General features: G+C 44.2%; 1 protein-coding gene across 1 annotated transcript in view; it reads right to left on the minus strand.

Annotated features, from left to right (window-relative positions):
- Window positions 1-3,915: 3,915 nt before the first annotated feature.
- The window catches only part of LOC119216397 (protocadherin-16-like), a 68,631-nt gene continuing 52,455 nt past the window's right edge, over window positions 3,916-20,091 (minus strand). Inside the window, exons 6-21 of the mRNA XM_037469197.2 lie at window positions 18,803-19,831; window positions 17,943-18,130; window positions 17,769-17,865; window positions 17,330-17,487; window positions 15,229-16,075; window positions 12,909-13,148; window positions 12,046-12,171; window positions 11,656-11,865; window positions 10,661-11,527; window positions 10,441-10,554; window positions 10,148-10,359; window positions 9,739-9,890; window positions 9,411-9,541; window positions 8,854-9,140; window positions 8,580-8,721; window positions 3,916-8,130 (exon numbers count right to left, since the gene is read on the minus strand). Of these exons, the coding sequence (XP_037325094.2) occupies window positions 5,540-8,130; window positions 8,580-8,721; window positions 8,854-9,140; window positions 9,411-9,541; window positions 9,739-9,890; window positions 10,148-10,359; window positions 10,441-10,554; window positions 10,661-11,527; window positions 11,656-11,865; window positions 12,046-12,171; window positions 12,909-13,148; window positions 15,229-16,075; window positions 17,330-17,487; window positions 17,769-17,865; window positions 17,943-18,130; window positions 18,803-19,831 (7,391 nt within the window). The 3' untranslated portion in view covers window positions 3,916-5,539. The remainder of the gene's footprint in view (window positions 8,131-8,579; window positions 8,722-8,853; window positions 9,141-9,410; window positions 9,542-9,738; window positions 9,891-10,147; window positions 10,360-10,440; window positions 10,555-10,660; window positions 11,528-11,655; window positions 11,866-12,045; window positions 12,172-12,908; window positions 13,149-15,228; window positions 16,076-17,329; window positions 17,488-17,768; window positions 17,866-17,942; window positions 18,131-18,802; window positions 19,832-20,091) is intronic.

Raw genomic sequence — 20,091 nt, forward strand, 5'->3', positions numbered from 1 at the left:
AGACTAACACTGTGTCCAAATTACTAATCAGAAACAACGTGGGCATTTGAACCAACGGACAGCCTCTACTGATATCAATCCCTCAAACTAGAACCGAAATCAAAGCTAAAACTCAACAATCAAATACGTTTTCTAAAAAGAAAACAAATTATTGACAGTATGACGCTTATCAGATGTTTTCCGGTGCGGCAGCAGAGAGCATTCAGCTCGCACATAATTCAGTGAAACACAAAAGCTGCTTTGCAGATAACGCAGTCAGTGAACAGCATGTTAATATTGGAGCGTAATAACTCATTCTCTTGCAAGAGAAAGAGAATTTTCAGAAGAATGCTATACCACTAACAAAGAAAAATCATTCCACAGTGCATAAAATGAGTTGATTGGCATATTCTTTGATCAAAGTGTGGAACTGATTAATATGAATACCAAGACCTATGTTTCCCAGCAAGTTTAAGGATTTCAAAGGCCGGATGCTCCCCCTGTGAAACTGCAGTTTTAAGAATGAATAGCACAGGTAGCTCAACGCCAGCACTGGAACAGAATACAAACGAGCTGTCCAAATCTACATGGGAAATAATGCTTCCTCTGCAGCCTGAATGTTATTCTTGTATTCATGTCAATTGTATGGAGGACAAAAAAGCACTTAAGTATAAATAAATAAATGTACAAATGTATAAATAAATGTGAAGATAAATAAATGAATGTATGAATAAATAAATAAATGCTGATGTCCTAACCTCTGTCTGAAGCAGGATTGGTCCTGGTCTACTATTTCTGTCTTGAAGTTCGCACCTCGGCAGAAGCTTTTGGCGTTTGGCTACGTAGTATTTTCAAACCATTTTAAATCGATTGCGATCGTTAGCAACTCCCCGCAACCACCCCGCAACTGTGGAGTGTCCATGAACACGGCACAGCAGGACCCCATACAGGTGTAAATTATTTTATTTTTACTATGACCTTACTTTCCTACATGGGACACATGTCAACATGAACCTCACCTCACCTAACATTACACTAAGTTCTTAAGGTTTGGGAAGGTTCATTTCAAAGTGCACGTATCAGAAGCATAATGTAATTAACAGAGACCCTGTACATGTTTTTAGTCTGTATATCATGGGCTAAAATGTTGTGATCAAATGAGGAGCAGTGTTCTAGATGGATCATTATACATCCTCGCCCCCTGGTATTGTAATCCATCTCTTTCTGATGCCATAGCTGTTCATGTTCATCCAGAATCCAAGGAAGTTAAAAAACAAGTGATATTTACAACTCTGCTCTGAAAAATTATTTAATACTAACTGAAAATAACTCAGTTTTGTAGAAATGTTGACCATAAGAACTTAAACATCACTTTTGGCTGAATTGACCCTTTAACCTGAACCCTTTTAACTGCAGGTCCACATGGAGGTTGGAGTTGACTGGACTGGACCGTGTGGTCATCGTCAGCCTGGTGTTCTGGTCCCTGAAGTTCAGCTGCAACACTGAAGGCCCCCTGTCCAATGTGTTGGATGTCTTTGTACAAACTGAATGCTTAATATCAGACATGCTCCAGTAAATTCCTGTGTCACCAGCTGCATGATGCAGGGGGAAGTTAAATAAATGATTTTATTAAAAATAGATCTGAAATCAGTGTTGAATTGCATTCTTATTTCCTTTCTGTTTCACACATAAAAATGTGTGTGTATATATATATATTAATAAACCAGCTTTACTGAACTTTTCAACATTATTTATAAACATTTGTCTCAAATAACACTGGAAATATTTTCAGCAACAGATCACCTCGTCCTTCTCCGTTCAATGTATGGACCAAACCGTTTCGAAACCTCGGCTAGAATCAAGTGAATTTATGTATGTTCTGTTCAGGTGTAAAGTAATATTAATACATAAATGTATTTATTCTTTTATTTCAGCATTTGTTTATTTATACGTGTATTTACGCATTAATTTATACATTTATTTATTTATTTATACTTAAGTCATTTTTTGTCCTCCATACAATTGCAGGAATAACTCCAGTGTAGCCATTTGGAAAATGTGAACAGCAGCGGCAACGTTAATTGTCCGAGGGGAGCTAGCCTCTTACAGCTACATCTAAACTTGAATTTAGCAGACGTTATTTCAGACTTATCTCTTTCCTTCCAACTAGAAGAGAACACAGAAAGTATCCTCCTGGAAGTTGAGTCTCTGTTTCACGTTTAATCAGCAAATGCAAGAAAATATTTTTTTAGTTTCCAACAAATGTCAACTTCATAAGACGCAAATAGGTTAAAGGGAAAAAGGCCCACTGGCAGTGAAGATTACACGTTAACAGAGTAGCCTCCTGTGTATCCACTTTGCGTTGACGGGAAAATTATAGATTTCATTTGGTTTACTCACAGCCTTTAATTTAAGTTTTGAGTACGAACGACTTGGCTTTTGCCCTCTTACTCATATCATCTGAGTTCTGTTGTGTATATACTGGCCTCCGATCCAAGGTGCTCGATTTGGGTCAAAGCATTTGTCTCATAACCTACAGTCTGCTATGACACTCAAGCTGAGTGTATCATCAACTGGCTCTCCAATTCAGTCAGCTTCTCCTATATTTCCAGTGCTGGGAGAAAAAAAACAACACACATGATTTCACCTCTGAGTATGTGTGTGAATACGTGTGCGTGTGTGTGTGTGTGTGTGCGCGTGTGTGTGTTATTGCTCAATATACCACAGGGATTAGGTTTCAGCCCCACAACCAGTCAGAGGCAGCAGGCCTTGAAGCAGCCAAACAGCGCTGTTTCAGCTCCGTTTCGTCAGGCAGCAGGACTGTCCTGCCTCGGGCAATATGCGAGCGATCCAATGAGCTCCCATGACAAGTGGGGTTGGATACTAAAAAATAACACCAATTACTAATATCGTTGGCATTCATTAATTCCAACATGTGAAAAAGTTCAAAAGAGCACTGACAGATGCATTTCTAGAGAGAGATTACACTGTTGAATTTCTGCTGTTTAATGAAGAGTTTTGGGAGAGAAAAAATCGAATTTGTCCGTTTCTTTGAAGATTGTGTTGTACCACTACATCATTTCAGGGCCCATATTAAGTTTCAAACATTTTATGTTAAATACAAAAAGATCCTAGATGTACTAAATCATGACTGTAGACCCATTTCTCAACTATAGTTTACATCATCATGTTCTTATCAGGGGAATATTAATTCAGGGCAATTAGCAGAAACAACGACACAGATATTTGTAAACTAACAAAACAAAGATAAGTACAGGGACAATAACTGAGAAGTAATAGTGGTTTAAGGGAACACCAGTTGCATATGCCTTCAGATATAAATGTGAGATTTGACCTGCGATTCTGCTTTTTTAGTGTTACATGAGGAATTTAAAAGACTTGTGTTTTGTCTTCATTTGTGCTGGAAAAGCTTCAGCAGAAGCAGTTACATTGAGGGCCAAATAACACTTAATAACTATCATTAAGCCAAATATTGTTCATTTGAATTTTTCTTAAGGTTGGGAAAACACTGCGGCCAAACTGCTGTTGAGGCCCGCAACTCTGTCCTCGCCCCTGGTAGCAAAAGCGTTTGGGTTTTTTAGAAGGCATACGCCCGGAGTTACAGGGCAGTGAAGTGACTGTAGCTGTATTTAAAGTTTGGAGGTGTAGGACGCCAGAAAATACTTTTGAGCCCTCTTGAAGGTGCCTAAATAAAAAAGCAGCGGTGATCAGAGGAGACTAACTTTACTAGTCAGAACTTGTGCTTTGGAAAATGTCACATAACTTGCAGCTTTTATCCCATATTGAGATAATGATTATTTGTGCAACCTTTCACTAGTTATCCAAAATCATGAAGCTCTGAAAATGGCTCGGAAATGGATCTATGAATCAACTTCATGTAACAGCTGCTATAGAGATGTGACAGAGACAACAATGTGTTCACATAAGTACTTTAATCAGGCACTTTTTGCTCAAAAACATTTCTGTGGAGTCTAGAACATTTGTGTGAACGGTCGAAGAAATTTCTCTTCAATGGCACTAATATACTCACAGTTTGGACGAATATGAAAGGTTGCAGGTAATACTGTTCAACGCAAAAACAACCACAACAACAACAAACGAACAACAAGGTACCTTTTATAAAATAGGTGTTCATATTTGGCCACGGCCAAAAATAGCATCCCTGTAAATATTTTTCCATACCTCTCATTTTTTGAAGACTACCTATATAATAAATAATACTTAGAGTGTAGAATAGAATGTTATCCTTGCTTAAATAATGTTAGAAAAGGGTCTAAACCTGGGGATTAAACAAACAGAACATGTTTACAATAATTTGAAAGCAAGAAGAATCCACATTTAGGCCACAGTTTGGTTCTAAATGTAGTTAAAATATACATTATTATATTTTTTAAAGGCAGCCAAAAAGAATTATGTTTACACATGTATTTATGGAACAGGCATTATCTGATTTATGGCACGAATTCCTTCTCAATTCATTCTCTGGTGGTGTCCATGACGCCAGCATTTTTAATGAATGGCCAATGACCATTCATTGAAAAAATTTGTCCTCATTCATAATTGTATGTAAGTTATTCATCTATTTGTTAGTATTACTCTAAATTCACATCCTATTATTTATACTGCTATTGAAAAGAGTGCTTACAAGAGACCGCTTACAAATTTCAGTGTCAGGATGGCACCGATTTACAGCATAAGTAGCATCGCTTCATTATTTGAGTGAAGGACATTTGATGAGTAGATAATTGAACAAGACCTGTGTACATTCCATGTAGCTGCTCAATGTTTTCCCTTCCTCATTTTCAAAATGCACAATGAGAGCACAAAGGCTCCGAGTGAGAACTGAAGCCAGGGCACCTGATGGACAAGATCCTCGGATGTCAAGTTAAAATTGTCCTTTTGCTGAAAGTGAAGTAAGTAACAAAGTCATTGATGTGAGATCCCATGTCATTTCTTTAAGCAAGGATGTCTCTTCCTCTATAAATATTTACAAAAAATGTTCTTCAGAATCCAATCAATAAAGTATTGATGAAGAACTTAATTTAAAACCTTGAGGTTAAGAATGACAACAGATTAAACTAATTAACAGCACAAACAAGTTTACAGTACAACCTACAAATATACAAATGCAGAAATATATTCCAAGGTTTAACAACCTTATGACACGTAAATGCCATTTCCATTTCTTGTCAGAAACCACATGTAAATATAAAAATATAGACAATGCTTTTGTAGAAAATATTGACATCATGTATGAATCTCCTTTCAAATGTGCAAAATAACACTGATCAACAGAAGAATGAGGATTTTTCCCAAAACACAAACACAAAAGAAGGCATCGTCCAATTTGGCCTGTTGGTGACGTTGTCGTGTTTTCCTTCAGAGTAACACAATGACAGCTATCTGGACGTCTTAGTGTGACCTTCTGTACTCTTGATACTGACAATATCTTTGACTCATTTAAGGTCGCAGCCCCTGTGGTCGTACAGTAGAACAAGTCTGGGAACAGCGATAAATGATTTGTTTTAAATCACCAAATTCAAATCCTCAGCTCTGCCTCCTCGCTGTGTTCTAAATGATGTTCGGTCGTGCTGATCAGTGATGCAGAGGGGCCCTGGGAGACACTGAAGGGGGTGATTGCGGGAGAGCGTGCAGCCAGCGGCGAGAGAGAGGGAGAGAAACTTGGAGACATGGCGACTGAGGAGATGGATCCCTCTGCGCTGAGGGGAGACCTTCGAAACGACGCCAAGTGGGGGAACGTCCTGCCCACGGCAGGCTTTGTAGGTACAGTCTTGGCCCCGGGGTGGGCCACGGAGGTTATGAGAGGCGGGGGGTCGATTCTTGACTCCGCCTTGGCCTTGTGATAAAATGACTTGCGAGGGTGAGGAGGAGTCGTCTCGTCTTTCAAACGCGCTATTTCGGTAAAAACGTTGGCTAGAGGTTGAAACTGCGGACACCAGTTGAGCAGGTAGTCCCAGTTGTAGCTGCCCCTCAGCTCCTCATCACTGGCCACGACGGCTGTCAGGGACCCGTCCACAGCAGGCTTTCCATCCTCTGGGAAAGTATAATCTTTTGGGTGGGAGATGCTGAGTCCCCGTCCCACACCCCCAAACCCGCCCCCCTCGTCCCTGTAAACCGGCAACTGGCCAGATAATAAAGTACCATTCACACTGCCCAGTTTCTTTCCTTTGAACCAATCTATGGAAGGCTCACAGGACACGTCTGACAGCTGATCCGCATCCTGCTGGATTCCCGAGTCCGGACCTCGGGCAGAGATGCGCTCCTGCATGGAGGAGGAGATACTTGACACCCGAGGGTATTCATTTATCATTCTGATCTCATCATCCTCTGCGGCCTCGGCCTCCGCAGAGCCGCGGCCGCTAGAGTGGGAGGGATCCGAGGACCCTCCGCGCGTGTACGGAGCCCCAGTGCTGCCACTCTGATCGGCCGCGTATCCCGGGAGGGCCTGATGGTAAATCATTTCACTCGCCGCAATCTTTGTTTCCTCAAACTTGTGCAGCATTGTGCCTGACACCTGAGGTTTTCTGTGTGACTTTCTCTCCTTTCTCCGACGCCTTAATTTAACAAAAAAGAGCGCGACAGCAATTACTATTAATATGACTATGGTCCCGAGGGAAACCGCAATGATGCTGACAAGCAGTATGTTCATATCTGTGGTGAGACCAAAACTTGTATGGGTCACATCTATGGACACTTTGGCCACTGCTCGCCGGGACGTCTCCAGAGGGCTGTGAGCCATCACCTCCAGTGTCATTAGACGCAGCTCTCTTTTAGAGCGACTCACATGCCTACTGTAGCTGTCCATCTTCAAGGAAAGGGCCCCTGTGGATTTATTGACTTCAAAATAAGGTGAACTGTCTGCTAGAGAGTAGAGGACAATGCCATCCACGCCTCCGTCTTCATCTGTGGCTTGCAACTTTCCAATGGTCTCACCTTTCTTTGCTCCCTCGGGCACTTCAAATGACAACTCCGAGGAAGTGAAAACAGGATCATATTCATCCTCTCCTGTAACATAGATCTGCACTGTTACAGTGGCCGAATAGTTGCCAGCATCCATAGCCACAGCCACAAAACGGAAGGAGTTTGCCCTCTCGAAGTCAAAAGTAGAGCGAGTGCGTAATTCTCCGGAAGTTTGGTTGATGAGGAACGCGTCTCTCGCCTCTTTAGGGTTGTCTAACATGTAGTACTGCAACTGTCCAAAAACACCTCTGTCATGGTCGATTGCATGCAGCATGGTGACCAAGGCCTTCTGGGGTTGGTTTTCCCTGATGCTTGCAGTTATCAGTTTGAGGGGAAAGAAAGGCCGATTGTCATTGATGTCCTTCACCTCAATACTGACGGTGGCCAAAGCGTAGTGACCACGACCGTCTGTAGCCGTGACAACAATCGTATGGGCCCACTGCCTCTCACTGTCCAGAGGCCTCTGCAGCCTCAGTGCTCCAGTCCACCGGTCCACCTGGAACATGTCTGTCTCGTCCCCTGAGCTTATGGAGTACTGCACCTCCGCATTGGGAGCAGAGTCTGGATCTGTGGCAGACAGATGCAGGAGCTCTGTGTCTACCGCCGCCCCCTCGCTCAGCATGGCGCTGTACTCTGCTCGGGCGAAGGCTGGAGGGTTGTCGTTGGCATCCGTGACACTGATGAGAACGGGCACGCTGGAGCTGCGCTGAGGGATTCCTCGATCTGATACCACCACTGTCAGGTTATAACTCGCCACCGCTTCAAAGTCAAGCTCCTCCACCAGGATCAGGCTGCCGACTGTCTGGAAGCCCAAGCCTTCCAAGAAGCGCACGCTGCTCTCAATCTGGAAGGTATTGCCTGAGTTGCCACTGGCGATGGCAAAATCAAAACCACAGTTGTCCCGCGACAGGTCTCCGTCCACAGCCTCCAAGGTCAGAACAGTTGATCCAGGAAGCCCATCTTCACACACAGTGGCTTTGTACTCTGACTGGTGGAAGATCGGGGCATTGTCATTGACGTCGGAAACTTGTACTTGGACAGTGGCAGTAGATGAAAGGGACGGAGTGCCCTGGTCCCGCACCTCAATTACCACCAAGATGTAGGGATTCTTGAAATCAAACTCTGTTTTTTGGTTGACAAACAGAGTTCCTATAACATTAAAAGAACATGGTTATAATAAGAGAAACTGTATTTTAATCTTCTGTCCATCATTTCATTATCCGAGTTGGATCTGTTACTCATTGTCATGATTGAATTGTAATTCATTTTTAATAACTGAATGCAACCGCATCTGAATCAAAAGAATAGCATTTCAGAATGAAAGAAAAACTGGGGCAAAATATCCCTTATAGATCCTCTTATTTTTAGATACTATCTCCAGCAAAACATCTGAGGCAAAAAAAAAAAAAATTCGACTTTGAATAACTTTTAATGAACAAACTGATTAAATATGTTGGCGAAGCCTGTTGCAAATATGTCCAAACCCCAAATGTGCACCCAAGAGCCTTAGGGATAACATTTCCATGCAGGGTAATTAAGGGGCGCTCTGGTTAGAGAACAGTTCTGAACAACTATAAATATGCACATGGCAATGGTACCGTTGCTTGGGTCGATGTAGAAGACGCTCCTGGTTGAAGACATCACTCTGTAGGTTATCTTCCCGTTCTCTCCAGAGTCACGGTCGGTGGCTGTTACTGTGATGACTGGACTGCCTGCTGGGAGGTGCTCTGATACAGTGACCTAATGAGAAACACACAATCCAGATTAAAGGTACATACTCATGAAAGATACTTCAACAATTCACCAAAGATGTTGATTCTGAAAAAGCTGGTGGTTTATGTGCATTTGTGAGGACAGGTCGGGCAGCCGTACCTGATACGAGTCTTGAGTAAAGGTCGGCGCGTTATCGTTCACGTCGTCCACTAGTACAGTGATGTTAGCCTCGCTTTGATGTACAGAGTCAGACGAGCGGACGGTCAGAGTGTACCACGTCCTGTCCTCGTAGTCCAGAAGGCCAGTCAGAGACACCCCTCCTCCATAACGATGAATTCCAAACATGCCTTGGATTTTTGTATCGAGGTGTAGTGTGTAAGAGAGAGCTGGCCCTGAGTCAACGTCATTTCCCGTTACCTGGGTGATAACTGTGCCCATCAGAGTATCTGTGTGATAAAACATTGCAGAAGCATGAGAAGAAAATATTTAGGTTGCGGCTGAAATAAAGCAAAAAAAAAAGAGTAAAAGAAAAAAAATGTCATAGTTCCTGTTCATGAAAGCCTTGATCGAATAGACAGGAAATGAACAGAGAGACTTGGCAATAGTCAAGGGTCAGACTTTTCTCTCTGAGCCTCTCTGAGTGAGCTGCTAGGGAGTGTAATGTGATGCTTTATGATAAGATCACCCGGCTAACTGCAACTGTGAAGCTGACTTACCCTCGGGCACTCGGATCTCCCGGTGAAGAGGAATCATGGGACTGTTGTCGTTGAGGTCGATGACAATCACAGTGAGAGTGGCCGAGCCAGCCAGTCGCGGGGTACCCCGGTCTGTTGCCGTAACAACCAGCCTGGTAGCAAATAGTGAATGTCAGCGTTTGAAATTAGACTTTTATGAATGTGTTTATGAATGTGTGTTATGTAATGATTCACCCACCCCCCCATCAAGATAAACAAAACAGGCCTTAGAAGAGTTTATGGATGTGAATCATTTTCAATAATAATTTACATCATAATACATAATTAACAGTCAAAGAAAAAAACTGACTTTGTTTCCGTCCAGATCTCTCTGTCCATTATGGCTGCAGTTGTGATGCTGCCGGTCAATGGGTCTATCTTAAACAAGCCGCTCATGGATGATGACCTGATGGAGTAGGTTACCTGACCATTTTGTCCCTGGTCCAGGTCATCTGCAGAAACCTGAGAAAATGACCAACCCATTATGGGAAATAAAAATGACTAAATAGTTATTTGCAGCAGCAGCTGTTTTAGTGTAACATAAACAAGTGAGCAATATAGTAGTCAAGAGTCAAGAGTGAATATAAATGACAACATATGCAATTGAACGTTGTCATTTCTGCTGAAAAAATGCCTGAAACATGGGTTACTTTTTCCCAAAAGCGTTACACTTTAAAGACAGCCAACCATAATAGACGTGTGGGGGGGAGCTACTGCACCTGAATGATGGGAAAATCATAGCCCTGTGCCTCTCTAATATAGGCAACATAGTTCTGGAGTTCGAAGCGTGGCCAGTTGTCATTGATGTCCTGCAGGATCAAGTTGACAGCCATGTAGGTGCTGGAGGATGCTGTCTCCGCTTTCACCACAAGGCGGAGTTTAGGAGTCTCCTCAAAGTCTAGTTCTTCAGATCTCTGGACCCATATTTCACCTAATTCACAAAAATAACAATGAGTCACTGGAGGTTTGGAAAGCAAGGTTGTATATGGTATGCTGCCTTGCCTGCACTTACCAGTGATGGAGTTTATTCCAAAAGATTGCATTCTGTTTCCACTGAAAAAACTGTAGCTGATACCAGTTTGAGAGCCGTCAGGGTACTGGGCCTCAGTCTGTGTTACTACTGTGCCTGTAAAGTGAAAAACAAACTTGTTTAAAAAGTTGACTTCTCCTTGTCATTACCCTATTGCACGTTTCCAAATTCACAAGTAAAAATATTTGTATCCCATATAAACCTTTTGCCGCGTTCTCTTGCAGACTGACGTCTCGAGCCGTGCGGGAGAAGCGAATCCCTCTGTAGCTCTGTTCCTTGATATAAACGATCACCACTCCCAGGGAGGACTGCGCAGGGTTTCCCTGATCCATGGCCTGAATTATCAAAGTTCTCTGGCTTTGGGTCAGAGCCTGTAGCCTCTCCGTGGCCTGGATGTCTCCCGTCAGTGAGTTGATGGTGAAACCCCTCACAGGGTTGGCGAAACGATAGAACACAGAGCCATTTGCACCAAAGTCCTTGTCTTCTGCCCTCATGGTGGCCAGCACGCGGCGGCTGGACACGGTGCTGGCGGAGATGTTAACAATAAGCGGGTCCTGAATGAAGTAGGGTGCATTGTCGTTCACGTCCTGAATGTGGACGGTCACCTGAACAGTGGAGTTACGTGGGTTCCCAGGGGAAGAATCGGTAGCGCACACACCAAAGGTGTACGAAGCAGTTCTTTCTCTGTCTAAGGGTGCTGCCGTGATGATGCGTCCTGTGTTCTGGTCTACAATGAACATGCTATTGGAGCCGCTGCTCAGAAAGTACAGCACCTGGCTGTTGGGGCCCTGATCCATATCAATAGCTTTCACCTCTAGGACGAGCGAGCCGATGGGAACATCTTCCGAAACGTCGGCAGTGTAGCCGCTACTCTGAAACTGGGGGCTGTGATCGTTGATGTCCAAAACAGTCACCTCCACCGTAGCAGAGCTGCTGAGTGGAGGGTGGCCCAGATCCTGAGCTGTGACCGTTAGCGTGTATCCGGCCCTTCTCTCTCGATCCAAAGACCTTGAGGTGGACAACACACCAAGCTGTCCATCCATGAGGAAGTCCCCCAAGGGATCTCCATCTGCAAGTAGACCAATGGCACATGTTATTTAAAAAAACGTGTCAAAGCTTTAATAAATGTTTAATCATGGGAGGTGTTGAGAAGTCATTTAGATACTCAATGGTACAATAAACAGAATGACAATTCACCTGTAATTTTGTAGTGGATCACCCCGCTATTTCCTGCATCCTTGTCCGTAGCTTTCAGAGTAAAAAGAGGTAATGTTTCTAGGTTTTCGGGCACTTCTATTCTGTAGTAGAGCCGTCCAAAGAAAGGGGCGTTGTCATTCTTATCAAGCACTCTGATCCTCACTGTGGCTTTGGCATAATTGGGAGGAAGGCCTTCGTCTTTTGCATAAACTGTCCAACATAAAAAAAACAAAGCACATTCAGTATTAAAAGTAATAGATTTAATGGTGACTTTAAAGGGATGAAGAAATTTGGCATTTGAAAAGGTATTCTCAAATATTTAGCATCTCAAAGTAGTCATCTTAGGGCGTGTTTTAGCCGTGATGGTGGACGTCCATTGGAAGGCAGTACCTGTGAAGGTGTAGTACTCCTGAAGCTCCCTGTCGAGCCACTTCGAGGTAGTTATTACACCTGTGCCTGGATTGATGCTGAAACCCTCCTCTGAGATCCCCCCGTATGTCACCTGTCCATTGGTTCCTACAGTGAAACAAACATTGTGAAAAACAAAGCAAGCAAATGTAACCAAAGCCCCTAAGTTAATTCCTGTGAATAAATATTTATATTTGGGAACAGAAATCCTTTTATTTTGGATTTTTATTTAACGGTTTGTACACCTATTAGTTTGTTTGGCCTTAGTTTTGCAGTCAAAGCGTTTTGCACCGACGGCTAAGCCTCAGGTGTCTGGATGCCGGATTGCGTGCTAAAAAAGTGCCCGCTGGCAACCTCACCTGTTTACTTCACAATTGCTTTTGGAGAGATTATAGTCCTTCTGTTTTATGCGCTTCTGACTCAGTCTGAGCTAATGCGCCCTTTCTCTTCCCATCCCTCCACCGCCCCCCCACTGAGCCTTCAGTTAAAAACAACAGTTAATGTGTGTAAATTGACCACAATCAACATGTGAAGGCTGAAAGGAATTAGAGGCCTTTTTCCCATGCTGATTGATGATGCAGCACAATTTGAAATACACACACAGAACACACACACAGTCGGATTTAGGTAATTAGCTATGATGATAATGCATCATGTTACAAGGAACCTGTTCAAATTCAAAATCTAGTTATCTTAATCCCATGGAAACAAAGGTCATGTAAGTTTGATGTCTAAAACATTCACATACAACCAGTCAGTTTTAGTGTTACGGTTAAAGTTAGAACCTTTTAGATTTAAAAGTAGGAATAAATAAGTGAATGAATGAACCACACTGAAAGTCTCACCTTGGTCCAGATCAGAGGCGGACACAGTCAACACACTAGTTCCCGGTGGCTGGTTTTCAGAGACCTGGGCTTCGTACTGGCTCTCCTCAAACCGGGGCACCTCATCGTTAACATCAATCACATGGACACACAGCAGCTGGCTGGACGAGTGTTGGGGTGTCCCATGGTCCTCTGCGGTTATTGTGAGGTTAAAGACGTCCTGTTCCTCACGGTCCAAAGGTTTGAAAATAGACAGAGAGCCTGTAGACGGATGAATCAGGGTTGAAATGTGAGGAGAGGTTTCCTGTATGTGTGTTTTGTGTTTCTGTGTCGAGTGTGCTTTATTATAGCCCGTTTCACGAAGGAGGTCACACACGACAACCACGGTACGAAATAATGCCATCATAGACGATAAAACATGCCACTGTTCCTGTTTGTGTGTAGCTCAGTGATTTAAAAAGCGTGTGAAAAGTTTTCGTGTGAGGGCAGAATCAGAGTTAATCTCCTCCAAACACACAGCTTTGCCCACCTGAGCGCTACCACCACCACTGCTCTAACAGCCCAACAGTCTGGCCACAGTTTATGAGAGTTTCCATTGGAGAACGCCGCAGCCATTGAAAGAGAAGCAGTAAACACACGCTCTAGACACGCAACGGCCAGGCATGCCGTGCTGTGTGGAAATTAGGGAAGCCGTGCCTTTTCATTATGCTGCCCTTAGAGGGTTACGCTTGCGTTGATTCAATTTCAATTTCATACTTTAAAATGAGCTGCAAGATGTCGGGTTTTTACTTTGTGTGTTGGTAGGTCTCACATAACTTAACCCAAAGACTTAATATTTCTTCAGCAATTTTGATTCCTTCATTGATCTGGCCAAATTCTGGCCAATGTCGCTGATAACACATGAACAGTAAAAAAAGATGTTTGAAAATATTCCTAACATTTTAACCCTATCTGAGGTTTGTGGTGCCAACCCTTTGGACTGCTGTGTGAGGGTTGGCTGAGGTTTCTCAGACAAAAAAAGGTTTTCTTTTTTATATGTATAGAAATCGTTAATTCCAGAGTTTATGCCAGAGTGGTACTGTCTTTTTCACCTCAATGAATAATCGCCCCTCTGACAATGAGTGATGAGAAAATAAACTCCTAAGAAAAGTTTGATAAGGATCTCTATTGTGGTCAACTGTGGGTAGAAGTAATGAAAACAGAGTGCAGAGATGGTACCTGATCTCCAGGCACTGACCGCAAAACGGGAGCAAACCAGGTGCTCAGAGGATTACCGCCGTCAGTACTCTAACGAATAATCAGTGTGCATGAAAACACTTCAAGATGGGAGCAGATTCAGGGCTGAAGCAGAAGTGGCATGCATGACAGACGTTGAATGCTTCCATCCCCGAGCTGCTCTAGAGGGCATCCCGGTCGACGACTTGAAGGGGAAGGCGGAGCCAACGTTGACACGTGTCTCAAAACACCACAACAAAGCCCACAGGACCAAATAGCCCAAGCTCAACGTTGACTAAGTGACAGAGTCTCATACAAGCACACAGACACATGATGTACGTACCTACACACACACACACACACACACACACAGAAACACGTGGGTACACACAAACACGCGTAACTGATCCCTTCTCTAATGGTTCCCAGAAGCCTGAGCAGGAGGTTCTTTGGTCTTTCATGGGAATAGATCCACAATAACAGATGATAGGTTGTGTGTGTGTGTGTGTGCGTGTTTAATATTTGGCAGGCTCCTCTGTCTGTCTGGCCTCCAACTGAGAGAAATAAATCATGAAAGGTGAAGCAAGAGTTGTGCAGCAGTAAGATTTAAGAAGAGTATTACAATCATTTGTGTGTGTTTGTGTAGCAGGAGGTTTGGTCATTTGGTTGTGGGCTGTGTGGAAGCACATGGAAATGTGAGTACACATACCCTGCATGTGTGGAATTCCGAGGTGGCACAAATGATTAAAAAGCCCATGAAAAGACTCAAGCATAAGTTGACAGATGCAGATTTGCTTGTCTGTTTAAATTGAAAATATTTGAAAATGAGCAGGGGATTTGTAAGACATAGTCACTCTTCAGCACCGAGATTCCCAACAGTTGCTAGAAATAAAAATGTCAAGGAAAAGTTTTTAACAAGTAAAGTAAAACTGCTAAATGTCCAAGATTTGAATAAGGGTAATATCCTTCAAACTACATGCAAAACAAAATGTATAGGAAACTAATCACAATCATAATCCTATACGCAACATTACCACCAGACAGAACACGAAAATTCACCAAATCCTATTCACTAACGTGAACTACTATCACCATTTGTACTGCATTGGCACAAGGCTGGACTTACCAGTGTTAGTGTTGAGGCCAAATGTCCCCCCGGTGTTGCCTGACTGGATGCTGTAGGTCACTCTGCCATTCTCCCCCTGGTCTGCGTCCCTAGCCATGACATAGAGCGCCACAAAGCCCACCGGCTGGTCTTCCATCACGCTGACAGCTGTTGGCGAGCTGAACACCGGCGGATTGTCGTTCTCATCGGTTACATACACCCTCGCCGTGACAGAACCCCAGCGCCTCTGGCTGGCGTCGTGGGCAGAGTCTGTCGCCTTTACAACCAGAATCAGGTTGGACGCGACTTCGTGGTCCAGCTCCTGGCCCAACGAGAGAACCCCAGTGGAAGGGTCGAGGGTCAGCAGGCCAGGGGTGTTTGGCCACTGGTGAAAAATGGAGTACGTCAGCTCGCTGTTCGGACCGCTGCCGTCTTTATCTGTGGCCTGGAAGGTATGGACAGAAGAGCCGGGCACCATGTTTTCAGAGATAACGATTGTGATGGGGTCCTCGGGGAACTGAGGGGTGTGGTCATTGCTGTCCTCCACGTTAATGTCCAGGTGCACCAGGGTACTGCTAGGATGGGCCTCGGAGAGGTTATCCACCTCAATCTCCAGGGAGTAGCGCGCGTCTCGCTCATAGTCAAGAGGACGAGCTAGGTACACGTCTCCGGTCAGACGGTCCACAACAAAAGTCCCATCTCGGTCCGTACCCCCAACCACAGTGTAGGTCACCTCCCCTTCTTCAGCGGTTTCTCTCTCATGAATGTGGACTGAGCCAATAACAGATCCAGGTTTGGCCTCCTCGACAGAGTTGAAGGACATGGAAAATGAATTGGTCTGAGAAGTGGGTCTGTTAATGCTGAGAACCTGCATTGAAGAAGAACAATAGCAGATTATTCGAGGGACAGAGCTAACTAACAGTAAATCTTATGTGCCATTTGGATGCTTTGTGGTGACTCAAGTTTATTAAAGTCAATTCAAAGTAAGATTTAATGGTTTTGGGGAAAAGCAAATAAAGATTGTGTTCTCTCGTCTCACTTGTATTCACTGGAAACAAATTAAACCCGTTACAATGGCTTTTAAAGACTTCCATAACATGTCTACTAACCTTAATCACACTTAATCTTATACTCATGTCGCCGCTAGGAAAAATAATAGGTGGTAAAAGCAACGCAATCAAGAGCAGGAAATGGTGAGAGGGTTTGAATCTAGCACTCACACTATCTGTGGCTTTACACTCCCTTTGATGAGGAGTTCAAGTCTCTTCAAAGACTAAAACATTATTACTTCTCCGCGTTGTATGAAAAGAACACCATTAGTAACACGCATGACACATTCCAAGCAGAAGGCGTAATCGGGATACTCTGCACTGCATCCTACACAACACTTCCCACAGTGAGTTGGCAAGCAAAAAAATATGCTGTGTTTGTTGTGAAATTTTACACGACAAGCAGTAAATTGTTTCCATATTAGGTGGAAATGGAAATTGCTCCATCCGATCATTGACGTAATTTGAAAACATCTCTCTGAAGAGACGATTAAAGGAAATTACAGAAATGCGTCAGCAAGAAAGAAAAACACTGCCCTGTTTAATCTAATTAACTAATAATTTATTTTGTGGAAGGGAGGAACAACTGAAGTACCTTAATGGAGCTGTTTATAGGTCAACTTCCTGGAACGTATGAATCAATGTACCTCCAAGGCTTCTTGCATTGTGTGCCTTTTCTTTTCTCTATTAAATATGAACTGAATTACTTTCAATGCCGTGTTTTACGTGAGCTTAAATCTGTGCCGCTCATTGCAAAAATGGCTACTGTATTTAAAAAGTCATTGAGTAAGACCTTCATCAGAGCCGTCTACAGCTGGCCCTCATCACAAGCCAGCTGGGAGCATTTGATTCAGACCCACTTTTCCATTTCAGATAGAAATTTCCCTTTTTTTGAAAAGTCACAGGGGAAGAAAAAGGAAGGGATGGGAGGGATGGTTGTCAGAAGTGAGGGTGACATGTCTGCCGCTACTCTGAGGGGCCCAAAGACATAAATCCTCTCAGCCCAGGGTCTATTCTTTGATATTAAATAGGTGAGAGTGTTTGTGCTGGCCTCACTCCAAATAAAGACTGACCTGAATGGTGAAGGGGCAGGAGGTGCTGCGAGGGGAAAGTCCTCTGTCAGTAGCTGTCACCGTCAGGGTGTACTCGGCCCGCTCCGAGTGGCTCAGAGGAGACGATGAGCGCAACTCACCAGTGTTGGGGTTCAAAGAAAAACGCTCGGCTCTGGGACCTGGGAGAGAGACAGTCCCAACTTAAACTGGGGACCATGTACCATGTTGGAGCGAAGTGAAGTGAATTATAACATGTTTACAGAATTTACACACATCGACACCAGTGATGCATTGATACATTGTATCCATTCAATAATCCTACAATACAGATTGACCTCAACGGTGTCCTGATATGCATTATTCTCTTCCTTTATTATCAGGATACCTCACTGAGTACGAGCACTTTCTTAAAACATAAACATATACAGCATTTGCATCCATATATAACTCTCTTTACTACCTGACAAAGTGTAGAATACAGTTCCATTCTCCCCTTCATCGGGATCTTTGGCTTGTAGCGTGCCCAGTAAAACCCCCGGCGACTGGCCTTCTGTCACCTTAAAGCACAAACAAATGTCAACAAAGACAAAAATGAGTGTTCTTCCTGTCTGCGTTTGAAGAGCCGCGGCATCACCTGTATGATGAGATGTTTGCCCGCCTGGCTGTGGATGAAAGCAGGGTCATTGTCGTTTTCGTCCAGGACGGTGATGAATGCCGTGCCCGTGGTGCTGCGAGGGGGCGAACCTCCGTCTTGAACCACCATCACCAGCTGGTAGCTCGACTGCTGCTCTCTGTCCAGAGTAGTCCTTGTACTGATCTCACCTGGGGGACGAAGGAGGTGGATGAGAGGGATTTCATGCCGAGTCACTGGGCCAGACCACTGGAATAATGATGAGACTTAAGAGCCAGCAGGCTCTGATCAATGCACAATGTGCAGCTGTGCGTCCATGTGCCCAGAACGAACTAGGAATTTTGGGAGACTGGCAGACGCTGTCGTGAGTTAGAACTCCGCCAGAAACAAATTACTAATCAGACGCAGAGTCTCCGCCCACACACTAACAGGCTCAGCAGTCCAATTGGAGCCCATTGAGATGCTCAGTGGTACTGTCACCATCATCTGACCAATTTACGACAGTGGAGATAAGGCAACTATAGTCTCTCATCTTTTAGAAATCAATAAAGATGCAATAAGCTATATTTTCAATGACTCAAAGAAATTCTTGGAGAATCACGACAGCATGTTGATGGAGGACATTTGTGCCCAGCGACTTCCTCAGTTATTTTTGGCTTAATCTGCAAATTTTTATTGTTTTTTAAGATAAAATGAGCATTCAACAATTTTGGGGTACACCGTCTAAAATTGAATCTAGAAGGTAATCACCGTTAAGTAAAAATGTCTCCATTGATGCCTGCTCTGTTTTTCAAGCATCTCTGTCTTTGACCAACATTTATAACCCTTAATTTAACAATTACTACATCACATTTTCAATTAACCTGTGTGGGAGTTAATCTGGAAGTGGCGATCAGGGCGCAGGAATTGGTAGCTGAGGCGTCCGTTCGGGCCGCTGTCACGGTCTGACGCCGTCACATGACCAAAACCTGTTCCTGCGGGCAGGTTTTCTCTCGCAGCCATAAAGACCCTCTCCTGAGTGAGCCGAGGAGAGTTGTCATTCTCATCAGTCACCGATATCCGCACCGTGGCACTACCCGTCTTCTTCAACTGCCCAACACCTTGGCTGGCCAGCACTGTTATAAGATACATGTCTTTGACTTCTCTGTCTAGGGAATTCTTCACAAACAGCCAGCCACTGTCTGCAGCAATGCCGAACCCTGCAGCATCTCCATCTGGACGGAGGCGGTACGCGAGGGGACTGAGGTAACCTGAGCCTGAGGTTTCTCTGTTCAGAGCCCTGACCTGCAGGAAACGTGTGTTTATCGGAGTCCCTTCTTTTAGCTCTACGCGGTATGTGAGGGTATCGAATACGGGTCCCTGGTCATTTTCGGCCTGGACATGAACCACTAGCACAAAGGTGGCGCTAAGTTGCGGTACTCCACCATCCTTGCCGATCACCTGGAGGTCATAACGGGGAGCAATCTCATAGTTGAGGCTCCCCACCAATCGGATGTCTCCATTGCTGCGCTCTATGCTAAAAGTCCTCTGGATTCCACTTGGAGAAGAAAGGTCAAAGGTGAGTTTCCCATTAACCCCAGAGTCTCGGTCCTCAGCTTGGACACGATACACCACTGTGCCCATTTCTGTATGTTCCGGCAGCAGCAGGGACTCGGAGGACGAGGGGAGGAAAACAGGCGGGTTATCGTTGATGTCTGCGATGGTGATGTGGACACGTGTATGGCCAAACGCAGGCGGGTTGCCACTGCGGGCCTGCACCTCCAAGTTCAGAGCTGACTGGTCTTCATGATCCAGGGGCACACTGGTCCTTATGGCCCCAGTGTCCGGGTCCACTGTGAAGTAGCCTCCTGGGTCGCCAGAACTGATGGTGTAGGAGAGATCTCGAGAGGTGCCTGGAAAGGGAAAAAGATGATGAAAACCAGAGACAAGTCACCATGAACCTGGAGGCTGCACTAAAAGCACCGAAGTAACTGTATATTCTAAAGATGTTATTTTTCAGTTTTCATGACCGTAATAGACCTCTAAATGAATGTAAAAACATGGTATTTTTGATTTATGCTATTTCAGAGTGTGTATAGTGGCCCCGCGCCTGTTTCTAGTGGTACGCGAAGCAGTAAAGAAAGAAGCTTAATACAGTGTTACTGATAAATGT

This window comes from Pungitius pungitius, chromosome 3 (genome assembly GCF_949316345.1).
Source record: "Pungitius pungitius chromosome 3, fPunPun2.1, whole genome shotgun sequence".
Lineage (NCBI taxonomy): Eukaryota > Metazoa > Chordata > Actinopteri > Perciformes > Gasterosteidae > Pungitius > Pungitius pungitius.